Source organism: Psittacula echo (assembly GCF_963264785.1).
Source record: "Psittacula echo genome assembly, chromosome: 5".
In the NCBI taxonomy this organism is placed as follows: domain Eukaryota; kingdom Metazoa; phylum Chordata; class Aves; order Psittaciformes; family Psittacidae; genus Psittacula; species Psittacula echo.
Genome location: NC_137739.1, coordinates 854323 through 872803, shown reverse-complemented (window position 1 = coordinate 872803; position 18481 = coordinate 854323). Strand labels below are relative to the sequence as shown.

The 18481-nt window shown below is 50.3% G+C and overlaps 1 protein-coding gene across 2 annotated transcripts in view; it reads left to right on the top strand.

Annotated features, from left to right (window-relative positions):
* Positions 1 to 18164, top strand: part of PRKCB (protein kinase C beta) — a 105083-nt gene extending 86919 nt beyond the window's left edge. The window contains exons 16-17 of one of the 2 annotated variants that reach the window (XM_080619253.1): positions 4518 to 4658; positions 14014 to 18164. In XM_080619253.1, coding sequence (XP_080475379.1) covers positions 4518 to 4658; positions 14014 to 14166 — 294 coding nt within the window. In that variant the 3' untranslated portion in view covers positions 14167 to 18164. Of the gene's footprint in view, positions 1 to 4517; positions 4659 to 10011; positions 11990 to 14013 lie in introns of those variants that run through there. The other variant, XM_080619252.1, reaches the window with a different exon arrangement.
* The last annotated feature ends 317 nt before the right edge of the window (positions 18165 to 18481 follow it).

Genomic DNA, 18481 nt, shown 5'->3' with positions numbered 1-18481 from the left:
GTTATTGTGCATGTGGTTATTGCTTGGGACCGAGCCTCATCTCAGGCAGGCAGTGTCAAACAGTGCTATAAATACGTGTTTGTGTAGGAATTTAAAAAATGTTTGCTTTTAACAGTTAATATTTAAAACATCTGAGCATTCTGTGCCCCAAAATAGCGTTTCCATCTACAAATGACACATCTCGCGCTTCAAGCTCCCACTGCGGCATTTCAGAGCCTCTTCCCAGTGTTGCCAGGATTCAGCACTGGTGTTAAAGAGGAGTATTCGCTTGTCCTATGGGAGAAGCTGCTGCAGGTGATCCCGTGGGCACAGGGAAGGGGATGCTGTCCAGGCATCCTTCGAAACATAGGAAAAGCAAGTCCCTGATTCAGAAACACTGGTGATCGAAGGGGGAATTTCCGCAGGCTTTTGGCACCATCATTCATGTTGTTGGCCAGGACATAAGGGGAAAGTTCAGTAGCCAGGCAGGATGGAGGAAGGATGCTTTTGGTGATGCTGTGAACACCATTTATACCCATGGTGCCTGAGGGAGCAGAGGCTGGAGCAGGGTTGAATCTCACTGTCAGCTTCATTGCTGTTGCATCAGTCAGGATGGGAATGCTGTAAATAAACGAGAAGAGCCCATGACTGAAACATCTGCTGGGTGTAGCTGCAGTGGCTTTTCTCACTTTGGGAGCTGGGAAGCTGCATGGGAGGATGCTCAGCCCTGCAGGGAGGGCTCAGCTCGTACGAATTCCTGTGGGTTTGTTCCCTTTGTACAACTGTTCTTTCAGGAAGTGCACCCAAACTCGTGGCATTCCTCGTCACCACCAGCCTGCTACACCAGGAAGTTCAATTAGAAATAAGTGCAGTGTTTAAGAGCCGTCAGTAAGATGGAAGCCAACTGGTTGTGTTTCCCCTGGAGTACAGTGACATAGGTCTCAATGAACTGCAGAGGCACTGAAGCTGCTTGTGTTGTACGCAGTGGGTCTTGCAAGAGGGCAGAAACCCAGCCCGATACCAGTCCAGAAGACAATCAGTTGAAGAAGCCTTGACTCCTGCACGTGAAGGGTTTGGTATTCCACTGCTCTCTGAAACAGTGGTGGTGTTCCCATGCGGTTTCGCTCCACGCGCCAGTGCCAGTCATCACTTACTCCTGCACAGCACAGAGATGAGAACCGTTTGGTTCTGAAAGCCTTGTGTTGCCTGAGCCAAGAAACAAGCGTTCATCAGAGATCGTTGGCTGGGAAGCAAATGGAGAGTTAACCAGAACGCAGTTCCTTGACTCGCAGTCAGCAGCAATTACCAGATCAAACGGAGCATCTCCCTCCTCTGCTGTCAGGTCAGGTTTTGTCTGAAGGCTGATGCTGGAGCTGCTGTTCCGTGGCGCAGGTAGCTCAGCGCTGCTCTCTTGAGCTCTGCTTTGCTTATCGGGAGCCAGGCTCCCATTCCAGGGCACTGGCACAAGCCAGCAGCTGTTTTCTATCCCCTATGGAGGGGTTTGGCTGCCTGAGCAAAGCAGCCCATTCCAGGTGAGCAGTTTGTGAATAGAAGCTCCCTTTTTAATCTGTGCCTGGTAGCAAAGGCATTCAATGGCAGGTTTTGTGCAGAGAAGATCCCAGGTATTTCGAGTGGTATTTCCAGCAGTGCACCTCTCACATGTGCCCGTGTCTCAGTGGCTGTGGGTAGGAGAAAGGCAGCTGGAAGGTGGGAGCATTGGTATCCACTCCTGGCTGAGGCTGGGATGGGACCAGGCGGTGCTGTTGTGATAGCATGACGCAGAAGCATGCCCAGGTGAAGGGACTGGTGGTGTCCTAATGGGAAGGTCCCAGTGGGGCTGCCGCCCATGAGCTGTGTGGTCTCACAAACATGGGCAAAGATCACCTGCGTCACCTTGGTTCCTCTTGGTGCTGTTCAATGAACACGCAGCACCCATGTGCCTTCCAGATAGGAAGAACCTCAGCTAAAGCTGGGGTTTAGCAAAGCAGTTGAATCCAGACTTGTACTTTCCCTATATCTGAGCTGCAAACATCAGATGTGATTTGATCTGAAGCATCCTTATCTGCAGAAGCCTGAAGGGTTTTCATTGCATTAGTATGGGGATTAAATCAACCTGTTCCTGTTTAATACCAGCAAAGCTAATGATGATCCTACATAAGCCAGGAGAATCAATCTGCGTGTTTATGGGGTCCTATATATCAATGACAGATGGTACCTTCATGCTTACATGCATAAAAGCACAATAGGAAAACAAGAAAACGTAATTTCTGGAGGCATATATAGACATACTGTGATGTGGCAGTTGAAGCTAGAGGTGTTGGTGTGTTCAGGAGCAGCACTTCACAGCAAATACTCACAGATGGATTTCTTTACACGTTTGCTGCAAACAAAGCTATTTAGATGGGATATTAGGAAAAACATCTTCAAGGAGAGGGCTGTCAAGCGCTGGAACCTGCTGCCCAGGACAGTGCTGGAGTCACCATCCCTGGAAGTGCTTGGGGACACAGGTTAGTGGTGGCCTTGGCAGTGCTGGGTTAATGGCTGGATTCGATGATCTTAAAGGTCCTTTCCGAAGTAAATGATTCTATGATTCTATTTGATGTGACACCCATATCACTATATCAGTTTATTAGCATATTCCAGACTTTCACATTGTTGTCAAAAAATTGCTTTATCCTGGAATCCCAGCCTGGTTTGTGTTGGAAAGGACCTTAAATCTCATCCAGTTCCAATCCCTGCCATGGGAGGGACATCTTCCACTAGAGCAGCTTGCTCCAAGCACCATTCAACCTAGGAGAACCTTATTGAGTCATAAGATGCTTTCTCACCTCTGAGGGGGACCTGATTGAATGATCAAGATGCTGTTTAGAGTTCACTGGGGGGATGCAAAGATGCTCTTGCTTAGCTGAACCTAAGTCAGCATGAAGGGGATGTAGTGAGAGCTGAGGGACAGTGAGGTTCAGTGGGGCCAGGAGCCAGCAGATACCTGCCATGTGTCAAGGTGATGTGAAAGCTGCCTTGCTGTGCTGCCTTGGCAGTGGTGGGCTCCCTGCCTGCTGGTGGCACCACTCCTCTCTCCTGGCAGGGGACGGGGGCCAGATCCAGCCCATCCTGCTTGTTCCTGCTGCTCTTTCAGGAGACCAGGACACAGAACATCTTCCACCTTACCAGGCTTCTTACACTGGGATTTGTTGATGGTTTTCCTTATGCAGGGCTGCCTGCTGCAGTACCAAGGGAAACTGTATTATTTACCCCAAAAACATAAAGCAGGAGTCAAAAAAACATCTCGCTTGCTTTCTGCTGCCAGCTGCCCCCTGCCCTCACCTGCAGCCCACCAGCACGGCTCCAGCATGGCTCCTCGCACAGGATGGGCTCTGCAGGCTGATGCTGATGCCAGTCACATCCCTGCCCTGTGGAGAGGCAGGTCTCGCCATCTGGAAAATCACTTGTCCAGCTTGGGAAGCCTGGTGGGCCCTTGCTGTGTGCAGATGGGATTCCCAGGGAGTGCTGCTGGCTCAGGGAAGCCTCGCTCCATCAGTCTTGGAGCTGCAGGTTGCCACACCATGGATGCAGGGCTATTTGCTAGCGCCATGGTGAGCAGCTCCGCTCTTGCTTCACATTTGTTGAGGTTTTTTCCTTAAAGGATGTTTTTTTGTTATTTTGGGGGGTTTTGGCAGGGTTTTCCTCAGTTTCAGCTCCCTGCTGTAGCATTGCTTTTAAAGATGAGCTTCCCTGAGCAGGTTTGGTTTGTGCACCCATGGGTGCAGGGTTGGTGTGTTTGGGGTTTGTTCACCCCTGGGACCCAGTGGGCTGCCCAGTGCTTGGCCTGACGTGTCTGTTCATCACAAGACACTTGTTTATAAAACTCTTCCCTTTGGGGGGCCAGATCCAACAGAAGTTGGGCCCCAGGATCCAGAGTCAACCTCTGCACAGCTCTGGGCTCAGTTTTAACTGCCCTGCTTTTAATAAAGCAGCCCTCTCATAGCGAGTGTATAGCTCATATCCTCTGTGCTTATCAATGCCTTGTGACTCGCCGGAATCTCCGTCTGATCTCTGGACACAGCTCAAACAATGCCCTCAGGATATTAATATTGTACGGCTGCCCTTAATTCCTGTGGCCCATTTCACTTCTCTCGTTGAGCCCGTGGAGAGGAGAAGTTTAGATGATAAACAACATTAAAGGACTGTTGGGCTTTTTCCTCCAGCAGCAGGCTGCTGTGGCTGCAGGGAGTTATCCCTTGGTGAGCCAGTTTCATTCCCAGAGGAGCAGGGAACGTGCTCATCCCATCCAGCGTTCATGTGCAACCTGCTTAGTCTGGTTCACAAGCCGATGCCAGCCATCCCTATGCCTGGAGCTCCAGCTTCTCCCTCTGTCCTCTGCCTTGAGCAGCAACCCCAGGCAGAGGAGATGGGAGCCCTTCTTGGGGTGCAGGCCTTGGTGAGGGGTGTCCTGGGGCGGTAGCTGCATGGTGCAGGCTGCCAGGAGCATCACTGCAGTTGGACACGCTGTGACTGTTCCTTCTCTTCCTCTCCCCAAGCTGATGACCAAGCACCCTGCCAAGCGCCTCGGATGCGGCCCCGAAGGGGAGCGGGACATCAAGGAGCACGCGTTCTTCCGCTACATCGACTGGGACAAACTGGAGCGGAAGGAGATCCAGCCTCCCTTCAAGCCAAAGGCTGTAAGTGTGCCCACGGAAGCGCGATTCTCCCATCCTCTCCTCTGCACTGGTTCTCTCCTGCACAGCAGCTCCCACTCGTGCTGGTGGGTGCGCACCCGCATAGGTGCAGCGTGGAGGCCCTGTTTCTCTGCTCAGAGCACCGTGTCTCCTCAGATTTGGCATGAGCCAAACCCTGGCTGTGGAAGGATAACGCTCAGATGCTTTGCCTCGCTCTGGCTTGCAGGGATAGAAGCACCTCACATTCAGCTCATGGATGTAATTCCATTGCCATGCTGTCCGTCTGTTACCCCATGGGTTGATCTTTCTGTTGGTTTCTTTTCCTCTTTTCTTCTCAATCTGAGCAGGTCTCTTTAATCTAAACTTTATTTCAAGGGCTATAGCTCAGCACCATCCTGTCTGAGTTGGCAGCGGAGCTGGATTTCACTCTCAGTTTCTCTCCAAGGTTAAGCAGTGGAAGGCTGCAGCAGGGCTCGCGGGTGGAGGAGCTCTGCAAGGAGAATGCTCTCTGCCGCCCCTTTGGGATGGGCTGTTCTAGCCAGAGATGTTGTGTGTGTGCGTTGTGAGGGGAAATGAGCTGCCAGCAGCAAAACTGAGGCAGAGACATGAGTAATGTGAAAGCTGTTGGTCAGAAGAGACAAAAAGATTGATTACTTGAGTGCTCCTGGGTCCAGCCATCATTGCAGTGATCCTGCAGTGCCAGTGCAGGGGTGCAGCAGGAGCTGAAGAGTGGATCTTGTTATCTGCACACAGGGTTCATGCTGTGCAGTGCCAGGGTAAGGTCACAGCTAAGTCTGAGTCTCCGCAGTGGTCCAGGTCCTTAAGGCACAGGCACATTTGTGTGTGTCCACCTCCTGCATGCCCATTGCTGCTGTGGCCTACTTGGGCACTGGTGTTTTACAGCAAACTGTGAATCTGAAGTTAAATCTGATTGACGTGGCTGATACACACTGGTATGGATGCTCGGTGGAACCAGCATTGACCATTGGAACCAGAGGAACTTTAAGGTCCCTTCCAACCCAGATCGGTCTGTGATCCTGTGATGGCATGCGCTCTTAATCTGCCATAGTGGATCACAACTCGGAGTCCAGAGATGCTCCCTGTGTTTAACTGAGCCTGCCCCACTGCCCTTAACAGCCTGGACACATCTGCTTTTCCTTGGCTTTCTGTAAACCTGTTCTTTCAAAGGGATCCCTTCAGTGCTTGGGAAAACAGGGAAAACATGGAGTGGGAACCCATTTGGTGCAGAGTGCTCGGCTCTGTCAGCTCTCCTCCCTCTAAATACTCTCTGCTGCAGCAGCCTTTTCCCTTCTGCAGCTCCATGCTTGGCTAATCAAAGAGGAATAAGCCATTAGCTGGACCTGGCAGGAGCCTCCTCTTCCTCCTGGTGTGCAGCATGGATGGGGAAGCAGGAGGTCTGCTCCTTGCCCTGGGGCTGCCAGCGATGCTCTGCCCACATTTCGGGCTGCCTTTTAGTTTCAGACAAATATTTTTAACACGTTTTTATTCAATTAGATAGACACATGTTATTTTTTTGACAAATATTTGTACAAATGTTACTTTTTAGATAAATATTTGTATAAATGTTACTTTTTAGATAAATATTTGTACAAATGTTACTTTTTTAGATAAATATTTATACAAATGTTGTTTGTTTTTTAAGACAAATATTTATAAAAATGTTACTTTTTATTTATACAAATGTTACTTTTTAGGCAACTCTTTATGCTAACCCCTGCAGTGATGCCTTTGCAGGAAGCTCTGTGGTACACTGTCCTCAGCCTTTCACTTCCATGGCTGAGAGCTGCTTTGGTGTGGTGCAGCCTCAGGCTGCCCTCTGCATCAGCCAAGACAATAATGTCCCAGTTTCCTTGTGTCAGGAATGTGGAGATCCAATTGCTGGTAGGCAGCTGGTGATGGTTATCACAGGGCTCTGCATTGCTGCTGCTTTCCTCTCCCTCAGAAGGAATAGGATCTTCAAGCCATTACACCATGTAGGGAAGGCGTTACTGGGAAGGCATTAGCTTTGATATCAAAGGATAGTAGTGCAAGAGTATTTGGGGCTGTTTGTACACACTGTGATTTGCTGGCTGAGGGTGAGGTATGACCTTTGTCCAAAGGATGCTGACACCCATGGCAGGGATGCTGCTCCACACCGAAGCCCATTGGCAAGGCTGGGCAGGCACCGGGGCTTTGCCGTCTTGTTCGACAAAAGCCCGTTTCTCCTGCAATCCACAGCTCCTGCTGTTTCCCACCTCTGTGTTCCTTTGCTAATGGAGCTGCTGCTGCATCTCCCTCCCACCCTGCCCTTTCCTCCCGAGCAGATTCCCAGTGCTGCTGTTTGCCTCGGGATGGGGCACAGTGCTGTTGTTTGGTGTTTTGGAGTTAAAAACTATTGGATTCTACCAGAAGTGCTTTCTTACTGGTTTTACGGTTTAAACTGTGCAAATTTTGTCCTGCTTTAAATGCCTTATTTCTTTAAAACCCTTTTGACACTGGACCTTGGAAGGGGGGTGGGAAGCTGCCGCCCATCACTTCCCACCTAATGGCTGGCACTGAGGAGAAATCGCCCTTTGATAGGACAGGGAGATTAGCAGAAGGGTAGGCGCAGTTGCTGTGGGATTTAGGTAGGATTAAGACAACTCAGGTACCTGCTGATAGCTGATATTTCAGCAGCAGTGCATCTGTGCTGGAAAACGCTGCTCCTTTCACACCAGCTGTGAGCGCAGATCAGAGCGGCACAGGATGGAAATCCAGGCTTGGGCACCTTCACTATGTATTGGATGGGTCAGAGGAAGGACATCGCTCACTGCTCCTGAGCAGCGTTCACACAGGGCTTGAGCCCTGCTGCAGAGGGGGTTTGTGCTCCTCTGGCTCTTTACCTCGGCTTTACTCTTTTTCTTTCAATTAGCTTCTATAAAAGTATTGTCATGGAGTCCCAGCCTGGTTTGGGTTGAAGGGTCCTTAAAGCTCCTCCAGCTCCAACCCCTGCCACAGGCAGGGACCCCTTCCACTGGAGCAGCTTGCTCCAAGCCCCTGTGTCCAACCTGGCCTTGTCATTCCACGATATGGAATGAGACACAAACATGGGCTCAACGTCTGCCCACAAAAGCCTCCCCCTGCTCCAGCCCTATGCAGAGCAACGGGAAAACAGCCCCTTCAGCCCTGTGCCTGACTGGGTGTTCCGTACGGAGCTGAAAATGAATTCCCAAGAGCTCATGTATCGCTTCCTGCTTTGTGCTTGATTAACCTTTATCACGGAGACGGTAACGAGACAGATCAGGGGCTGGGCTGTCTTTGGCGTGCAGAAACACGGCGGGTTTGACATGGGGCTGTGCTTGGCTGCTCCGTGCTTTGGCTTGTGCATAACAATTCCTTTTGTGGGGCTGCGGTTCCCCCGGGAGTGTGTTTACACTTGCCTGCTTTCCCTGTCTCTCACCGAGATAATTATTGGTTTTGGTATCTAATTACTCCTTTACTTTCCATAAAGCCTGGTGATTTGCAAAGTCTCCTCATTTTGAAGCATTGAAATCACATGGCAGCGCACAGGATTAGTCACAACAGGACAGGGGCTTAAAAAAAAATGGCTTTTAATCTAATAATTTTTAATTGCATAAATTAACTTTGCTCTAACTGCTTTGCATTAATTAATATTGAAATGCCATTTATGGACCTGGATGTCTCAAAACGCCGCTTCCCCTGCGTGAGCCTTTCTGTAGCCTTAGTTTCAGTCTTTACGAGGTGAGTTTGAGTGTTTGCCTAAGTAATTCCCTAATTAGATGAGATTTAAGGATTGAGGAGGCCAGCAGTGGGCAGGAGGATGCCGTGGGGAGGCAATTGGATGTGTTCAGGTTAAACATCTCTCGTATTCAAGATTTACCCCGGTAGCCTCAGGGTCCCATAAAGACTTTGAGTCTCTGAGATTCCCCTCTGATTATTCAGCCAATATTTCCAGTGTATTGGGAAGAAACTCGGCTTTGTTCATAGGAGAGATGAAAGCCAGGGTCCTACATCAGAAAGCCCTCGCAGTGAATGCTCCCAGCCGTTGCCTGGAGCAAGGATGAATGTGCTGGAGCATCCTGAGCAGGGATACAGGATCATTAACCAGACACCAACAGAAAGCACCATCATTCCCCCTGAGCAGTACAAAGGGGCTCTTGGTGAGGCTCCAGGTTCATGCTGCACCCAAGTTCCCCTAAACATGATGCATCTCTTGCCAGAGGTGTCTGCAAGCCCTGGTCCTCCCTCGGGTGGCAAGGAGCCAGGTTTTTAACCCAGGAAGGTCAGCGATGCCTGTGAGGCTTGTGGGATTCTGGCTGTACCCCTGGTTTGGGCCAAAAAGCTGGGAAATGAAGGGTATCTTCAGCCCACTGCTTCTCCTTTGTGCTGGAGCAAGGGCTCCATCACAGCTGGGGAGCATCCGTCCTTGGCTTCTTGTGATCTTTGATTGCATCTCGGGATCAATGGAAAAAATTATATTATGCCTTTTGTCTCTGCTTGAAATCAAGCTGGAAACTGATAAAATAGAAAGGCTATCTTCTAGCTGACAGTTTTATTTCTGCGGCTCGGAAAGAGAAGTCATTCTGTGCTGGCTATAAATATTAGACAGGACACGTTGGGGATTTATGTAAGACAAATTCCCACCCTCCCCCTTTCTCCATTCAGGATGGAGTGATGCCTGTACATTAATAGAGTACTAAAATGAGGCAGAGTTTTCACAACGTGGCTTTAGATCTTGTAATAATGTAGAACTTCATGCAGGATGTCTCCTGCTCTTCAATGGGGAGCTTCATTTCGGAAGCTTTAAAGGGAAAATAAAGCCTGTTTTCCTTCTTGCTCTCCCTTATCACTTGTGTGTGGGCCAGACCTTGCGTCTGACACTCCTGTAGCATTGGGCCTTGGCCACTGCAATACAACCTGCCACATTCCAAGAGCTGATGGCATTGTGGCCTCACAGGGCAGCTCAGTACATGAGTACAGAGCAGCACAAGTGCATGGTCACAGCCTTCAGTCCTTGGCTTTGGGCTTGGATGTGGCTTCTGTAAACCCAAAGGCAATTTCCAGCCTTAAAGTATTTATTTTATCCATGCGAAACCTCCCAAAGAGGAGTGAATGCTCTTTGATTTGCTGTCCAGGGCAAGCTCTTACGCATGCAAACTTCACAAGGCAGAGCGTGGCATACTATGGATAGATGCAACTTTTAACATTCTCCATACATGTATTCAAGTGTTTTGTGCCTTTTCCTTCCTGGCATTGCTGCAGGGAGGCGCGGGTGGCGAGGCTGGGGGGTGCTGCAGCCCCATCCCATGCGCTGCTTTCTCCACCCACCATTCGTTCTTTTCTTCCCTTCTCATAGTGCGGACGCAACGCTGAGAACTTCGACCGGTTTTTCACTCGCCATCCACCCGTGCTCACCCCTCCTGACCAGGAAGTCATCAGGAACATTGACCAGTCAGAATTTGAAGGATTTACCTTAATTAACTCTGAGTTTTTTAAGCCCGAAGCTAAGAGCTAAGTAGCGGCGTAGATCCCGTTCCCGCATCCCTCTCATCCAGCCCCAGCTGCTGATGTGACATTTCCCATTGCAAAACTTGAACTCATGGGTTTTTTTCCTTTAGTGTTACTACTGGCGTGACCGTATTTCAAAGCCTGAAGGGTGATTTGGGGGGGTGATTGCAGGGTGAGTGATGCACGCTGCTGTTGTGCTTTTATGGCATATCATTTGGTGAAGATGGAACCGGTTCCCTGGCGGATGGAGGTGGAACGGAGAGGGGTAAGCTGAGACAACAAGGAGAAATCTCTTCAGCATCTGTCTTGATTCCTGCTCTTCCCTTTTTCTAGTATAATCACAAAAGCTTCTCATTCAGCTGACTTAGTGGCCAGTGAGTGTTTTTAATGACCCCTTCACAGTGTGAATGTGCAGTGGAGGCGCTGCCACCGAGCCCCCGGCTCTAAGCAGCTCCTCTGGAAAGCTGAAACCAAATCTGGCTTCTTTGGTAGCTCTGTCCTGCTGTTTGCAGCACTTGATGCCACCATTGCCTTATACACACACAGCCCTTGGGCAAGTGGTTCTCTGTGCCGGGTCTTTGCAGCGCAGGATAAAGGATTAGGGAAGCCAGATCTGCTGCTTGCAAAGATTTCTCCTGATTGTGCAGCTTCTAAGTAGCATGGTTTAGATACAGAGCAACACCTCCAGTGGTAACCGGGATGTTCGAAAGAGCTGTTGTGATGCTTTGAATCCATGGTCACCCTGGTTAAATCCCACACAAATTCAGTCCTCAGGGTGAAACCTTTCCCTTTTTCCAATGCCAAAGCAATGGATTGAGTTTGTTACCTGCTCTTTAAAGGTGTCAAAAAAGGTATTAGCACAAATGGGATGCTATTTAACTGTGAACAGTATTGTGGTTCTGAGCTGAAGCTTGTAAAGGATTTGGGTTCAACTAATGCTCTTTTAAAAAATGCCTCTAGGTATTTAAATCTGGTTTTTCAATCTAGACCCAGGTTTTGTTTCTGGCATTGAGGAAAACATTCCAGGAAGTGTGATTTTCTCCTGAAACAATAACAATTATGCAGCTTCCCTTTATACTTCTCTGCAGATGTTCGTGGGCTGTCACTGTATCGATCTGCTTCAAGTTGTAATGTGCCAATTTAACTTTTTTTCCCCCAAATACTGATCATAAAATAAAAAGTGAGAAATAACATCACAGAAACCTGCATGTGTTTGGCAATAACGAGTTTCTACAGTGCTGAGCTCAGGGATACCAGGAGCGCTGAGAGTTGGGGCTGTGCCATGGATGCTTGGGGATGCACGACCCAGAGCAGCGCAGGCAGCAGCCCACATCACAACACAGAGTCACAGCCCTTTCATCCTCTGCAGCATCCCCAAACCCAGGTGTGATGTACTGGAAGTATCTTCCAAGCAGACACTGAATGCCTGCTTATCCTCTGCAACAGCTCATCCTGCTCCATCATGGGCAGGGAAAGGAGCTTCTCTCCACCATCCCTTGGAGGAAGGATGCTTTGGGGTGTGAGCACCCCCTCCTGTGCGGTGCTGCAGAGCTCTGCCCCTTGGAGATCTTTCTAAATGCCTTGATCAGAGACCACTGTGGGATGCGCTTCACTCGCTGCAGTGCGTGTTGGTGACTCACAGCCCGCTGCGCTCTCCCAGCTGTTAAGAGCAATTGCTCTTAACAGGATTAGGATCTGCTGTTAAAAGCAATTGGCAGTTTGAGCTAACAAGGAATTGAAGGTTCCTGTTCGCCTCCCTTTGGAGCACGTCTGGATTACCCTCCTGGCTTTGGAAATCTGCTTCTGCTGAACGGCTGCGGCTCTGAGCTCTGTGGGATCATTCTGAAAGGCACCGAGCAGCAGCACCAACACAGCAAGAGCTGCTCCTCAGCTTCCTTCACCCATACAGCCCTGGAGCTCTGGCATGGGGAAGAGGCTTGCATGCAGCAGTGGTGATCAGGGAGGATTCCGATCCCCTGGGATGCAGGATACAGGCGCGCTGCCCTGGGCGTGGGGAGCTGGGGTGTCTCTGCCACACCATCCATCCCCTTCTCCTCCTCACCTCCCAGAGTCAATTAGCCTCATGATGGAGGCACTTTCAGCCTTGAATTTCCCCTGCCTTCCCCTCTCTGTTTACCAGATCCACGCAGCCGTTCCCCACCCGCTCCCAGGATATTCATCATCTTTGACAGAGGCCAAATTGCCACCAATTTCAGGCAAAACTCAAGGTAAGAACACAGCAAACCCCACTCTGGAGGCTTGCAGCTGGGGCCTCCCAGTGCTGCACTGTCCTGTGAGCCCTGCAGCAGGGCAGTGGGAGATGGGCAGCCCTGAGCCCCCTCCCAGCACATCTCAGCCTTTACCGAAGCAGCAGCAGCTTTTGCCCACCAAAGGGCTCCAGCCTGGGCGCTTGTCCTGCCCAGTGCCATCAGCAGAGGCCACTCCAAAGGGCTGGGACCACAGTGGCAAATGTGGATGTTTCATTCCCCTTTGCAGCGTCCCTCAGCATTCCTGTTCAGGAGGAGCTCCTGGCTCAGTCAGTGTTGGTTCAGGTGGATGTGGCCTTCAGGAACTGTTTGGTCAGTTCAGCATCCCTCCAGGAGTGGGATAGGAGCCTGGTGCCACCATCGGCTCCTTCTATCTACACAAGTGAGGATGCAGAAGATTCCATGTGGAACAGCTTCAAAACAGGCTCTTGGCAATGAAGGACAGTGCCTCTACTCTCCCATGGCTCCACAACCCACCAGCCACCCTCACCCTCAGGGATGCTGCCTTCCGTTGAGGTGGGTTTACACTTGTACTTCAGCAGCCTCACCCTTTGCCTGGCAGAACTCTGCATCTGAACTCAGCTCCTTCCCCCCATCTGCTCTTCCCCGGTCCTGCTCTGTGCCTCCAAATCTGCATCTTCTTCCTTCTCTGTGATATAAGGATCCTGGGTCCTTATATTGTATCTTCAGTGCTGCAGTTCCCCATTCAGCCAAGGCACCGTAACCCCCCCGCAGGCAGAACATCCCTGAACCGGGCAATCTCAGATACACACACGTTTATAACAACAGCACAAGTGTTCCCAAAGGATGGGCTCTGCAGTGCCAGTAGCAGGTTACCAGCACTAATCGAGATGATAACTCTTTGTTTTATTATTTATTTATTAGCTTGGATGTAGCTGCGAAGTTGTTGTTGTTCTGAAATCAAAATGATGAAAGGTTGCATCTGTGGAATGTTCATTCTTTGAGGTTTTAAGCTACTGTGTATTTTCTACAGAGAACCCTGGAGCAAATCACATCCCCAAATCAATAAATCACTGTGCTGCTTAATACTGTATCATAGCATAATTTTTAACAATCCAGCTTAAGCAGAAGGAGCTTCCGCAGCTGATTATTTTGTGCCAACATTGAAGCCTTATTGAACGTTTACTTCCATTTCAAGTCATGTTGCTTCCTCCAGGCTCCTTCCCCCTGTGCGGTGTGGATCTGTTTGCAGTGGTGGTTTTGCATGCTGAGAACCTGCTCTGTTGCTCTCTCCCGCAGCACTCAGGAGCAGAGGGATGCTCGGCCGAGGAGTGCCGTGCTCTCATCACCTCCCTTTCCTTTCTGGTTATGTGTTTCAAGCGTGTTCAGCTGTTGTTCCTCTCTTCTTGCCTGCAGTGTGGAGTTGCTCTTGTTGTACAGGGGCTGCACTGCCAGGCTGGGTGCGTGTTCCTCATCGGTGACAACTTGAGGAGCTGGTGTGGAGATGCTCGGTACTGGGGTGAAGCCAGGGACAGCCCAGCTCCCTCTGGTGCTCCACCGCTCTCTTTGCTCGCTCGCGCTCACCCTTTGCTGCGTTTAACTCTGTGCTTTCCACTCAACAGAAGGACAAACGCGACACTTCCAACTTCGACAAAGAGTTCACCCGGCAGCCGGTGGAGCTCACACCCACGGACAAACTCTTCATCATGAACTTGGACCAGAACGAGTTTGCTGGATTCTCCTACACCAACCCCGAGTTTGTCATTAACGTGTAGTCGCGGCGCGGCCGCCCGCCCTCTCCTCGCAGTCCCAAACTCCAGACCGCCTTGTACATACCGACATAGTCTTCCGGGATTAGCAGTGCAGACATACACACCCTCATGCGAAACACGCCGATCGCTTGGTTTAGGAGGCCTTTCTATGTCTGTGTCACTTGCTAGCTTGGTTTCCTTAGCTGGAGATGTTTGGGGTTCGAGTTAACAGTCAGTAATACTTCTAGGAACTATAGTTGGTGGTGACTAATAGAGTTTTTAAACAGAAATATACCAAATTGCTACAGTCTTTGTAACCTTTGAAGCGGGCTGCTGAGATTCCAGTGACCCTAGCTACTCACAAATCGTTTCTGTTGAATGCTGAGCATGGTTGATATCTTAAACCGTTGTGCTGAAGCTTGCGATGACTGTGAGCTTGTCTTAGAGGAGCCTTTTGTTCAAGACATGGATACATTTGATCAGTGTGGAGAAGTCTGCTTATAGACATATATTTTTAAACGCGTTGTACATACCGAAGCCGTCTTCCTCCCTCGCCTCCCGCCAGCCTGCGCTCGCCATACGGCCTTCCCTTCACTCAGGCATTATGGCTCCCAACCAATTCCATGCCGGTTCTTGTAAATCAGAGCAAACCGTTTTTCTAAGCGAAAGGTGGGATGGTTTTTTCTAACATCTGGAGCAGTTTGCAGTTTTGATACGCTCTGTCAGCGCGCTCATAAATCCTTCTCCTGTTTTTTTCACAGGCGCTGTCGAGATTTAACAGCTCTGTAAAGGGGTATTAATATTCTACCAAAACAAAACACATTTATATCCTCGGTTTACAATTTACCAACTGAAAATACGCCTGCTACAAAAGGGCTGCACTGAGGGCTATTTCTAAAGGTAACTTTTCTACTTTACACCCTCTGCTGTTCTCCTCAAGGCTCAAACAAGCATCTTGAGCTACCTGATTTCAGCCAAAATTCCTGGGGATGTTATTGAGAAATCCAGGAATTTCTGTATCATTTAAAAACCAGTCTGAATCAGAAGAGACAATTCCAGCAGCTCTTTGCAAGGCAGAGCTGTGCTGTGTGTGCAGGCAGGGGCAGGAAGGGTAGGGACAAGCAGCAGCTGCCCATCAGAGGGAAAGCTCTGAGTGCGGGGAGCATCCTTCGAGTACCGGCTGTTACCCCCCTCTTATTACACACCAGTTCAGTTGGTTCCCAGAACAACCCACCCCTGTATATATATATATTTGAACCACTGCTGGTTCTAATGTAAATACACATCACTCCATGCCTATAGGGGAAGATGGGGGTGGAATTCTATGAATCACGAGGAATCCTATCAAGGAAAATCTGGTTTGTAGATCTTTTATAAGCACCAAACTCCACTTTTGAGATTATTTTCTTTTAATGATTCAATGAGGTAAAAAAGGCTGCTAGAAGCTCAGGCCAACATCCCCCCTTGTGGGGAGCGGCCGGGGTCCGTGCCCTGTTACTAAGCACAGTGCCCTGTGGGTGCTGGGGATGTGAGCTGGGAGCCCACGGCCACAGGCACTGTCCTGGGCTGGAGGAACCAAACCAAACCCCATTAAAACTGCAAATTGTGCCAGATTGACGGGCGGGTTTATGAGATGCTCTGCCCCAGATGCAGCCTCACATGGGCTGGTTTCTGGTGAGGGCTCTCGTAACACCAGCACAAGGTTCAGAAGACGTGTCGCCATCCTCTGCAGAGCACAGTTGATGTTCAGAGCATGTCTGTTGCTGTAACTATCAAACCTGTTGCTGCAGAATTAGTATTCCCTCAGTGGTGAATGTTGCTCATTTCCGTACCTTCAGCTCCAGAGCCGCTCCCGGGGTCGGTCCAGGAGGATGCTGCAGGGTCTCCGTGCCAAGGGAGCCACGGGTACACGCAGGGGCTGCTGCGGGGGGCTACGTCTGTTCTGTTTAGGACTATCTGTGTTCGTGTCAGGGTGGCACTTGTGCATGGAGCAGGCGTTGTGCTGCGGGGCAGCTCCGGGGTAAGGTCTGTGCTCCAGGGAGAGCTTAGCAAAGGCTGGATCCTGTTTGCAGGACTCACACAATGAGCATTTCTGATGTTGTCCATTCTGCGACTTGCCAGACTCTTACTCTGAGGTGCATTTCCAGATGACTTGTTTCTTTGTGTAATGGGATATGCCTGTCCCTGCACAGACGTTGAGATTTGTACCAGCTCTTCCAAGGAAGGGCAGAGTGACAGTGGTTGACTCACTGTTTGCTGTAATTTGATGATTTAATCGTTGCTGTTGGATGGGGAAAGCAGTGCTTCAGGAAGATGCTCATAGAGGATCAGAGATGCTGAGAGGCTTCAGGAGAGTCCTGGGCACTCCGATGCATGGATAAAGCCCAGTAAAATGATGTCTGTGGGTGCACCCACAGCTGTGTGCACCAGCACAGAGCAAGAGGACAGTGTGAGCAGGCAGCTCGTGGTGAGGCTCATGGGGACAGAGGAGGCTCACAGGGTGCACCTGAGCCCTGTTGCATGCTTGGGGATGGGGTTTTCTGCAAGTCTGGTGTCCCACGCTGAGCATCCCGGCTGTGGTGGGACTGCGAGAGGGGCCCAGCGGTGGCAGAATGGGACCCAGAGCCCTGCATGTCCCCAGGGCAGGGCAGAGGAGGCAGGACACAGTCACCCACCCATGAAGGATGTCACGTCCTGGCTCTCTGCTGGGCTGGATCACACCTGAGTGCTGCAGGTAAGTGAGGTTCAGGTTCTTCCTGTGGTTCCCAACAGGGCAGGATGGATCAGACGCACACACAGGGGCTGTATTGGCCCCTTTGCTGCTGCTCACTGGCCGCTGAAGGCAGCAGAACCTGCACAGATCCTGCACCCAGGCTGGGGCCTTTGCAAAGGAGACCAGTGCTGAGTGAAGAAGACCTGGATGGGACAGGAAGGCTGAGGTTCCTGGAGGCAGAGAGGGAGTCACCTGAATTTACTCACTGGCTAATACTGGCTAAGAACTTTTCCCAATGCTAGCATCTGGAAATACACCAGGTATTTCCTGTGCAGGAGCAGGTTCCCATTCCTGTCTGTGGGGATGTTAGTGCTGCAGATACCCTAACATGCTCCCTGGGCATGCCCTACTCTTTCACTTGGCTGTTTTGCCAAAGAAAAGGGAGAGGACTGTGGATGTTTGTCCATGTTTTGATGTAAAGCAAAACCCAGCTTGGCTGGGGAGCAGTGGGGAGGCTGCCAGGTGCCCATGGCAGCGGAGCACGGCTGCAGAGCCATCACACTGCAGTTCAGGGTGAGTCCGTGCAGGGCTGTCACCAAGTGTCAGCTCTCCAGAGTGTGCCAGGGGACAGCCTCAGGGCAATGCCAGAGATGGGGGACCTGCTGCTGCTGTCTCCCCTGGCTAGACATCTGAGCATCTCTTGATAAGAGAGCCATCACTGCAGGAGGTATTGATCCATCTAATAGGGGCTGGTTGGGCCAACCCACAGAGGTAGTGTCAAAGACGGGAAGATGAGCGAGCGCTCTGGCAGTAGATCTGCTCTGGTGATTGAGTCCCAGGAGCTCTAATGCAAGCACAGAACAAGGTTTCCAGCTCAGAGTGCCCGGATCCAGCTGCTCAGAAGGAAGGGCTCACATCTGGACGGGGGAATTAACACATTGACAAGTGCTGCAGCTTCTTTGCTTTTGCAGAAGTGGGCGAGCCACGAGCCTGCAACAGCAGCAGAAGCAAACAGCATCCTGCTCCGTGCACGGGAGTGTCACCCGAGCTGTTTAGTTCTGATCACGTTCAAAGTGGCAATTAAAACAAGGAAAAAACATACAAAAAAAAAAAGGAAATGTTTATTGTTGAACAGTTTGTGTTCGTGAACTTGATTTCACCTGCAAGTATTTGATGACTTTTCTACATCCTAGACTACCTGCTGTGTGTCGTCAAAAGATTCTCCTAAAGACCTCCTTTTAGATGGGCATATACTCTTTATTCTATTTGCTGCATGTATGAAGAACAAAATAAAATATCTAATTTTAAAGAATCCCTGATGGCTTCACTTCCATTTCCTGTGGGATGCCAGTGCTGCGGGGGGGGGATATCCAAAGGGCTGGGTGTGCCGGGGGGTCCCCGGCCCTTGAGTGCTGGTTCTGGCTGTTGGGCATCTCTACGGTCACCCAGAGGGGCCCCACTGAGTCTCCAAACACTGAGATGCTGCAGCTTTTCTGTTAGAAAGATGCATATTGGTGCAACCGGAGGATGTTGGTGAGTGGAACCTGCCTGAGTGTGGGTCTGGAGACCTGTGGCTGCACTTAAGCATGCATACAGACCAGTGGGGAGGAGGAGAGAAGGTGTAAG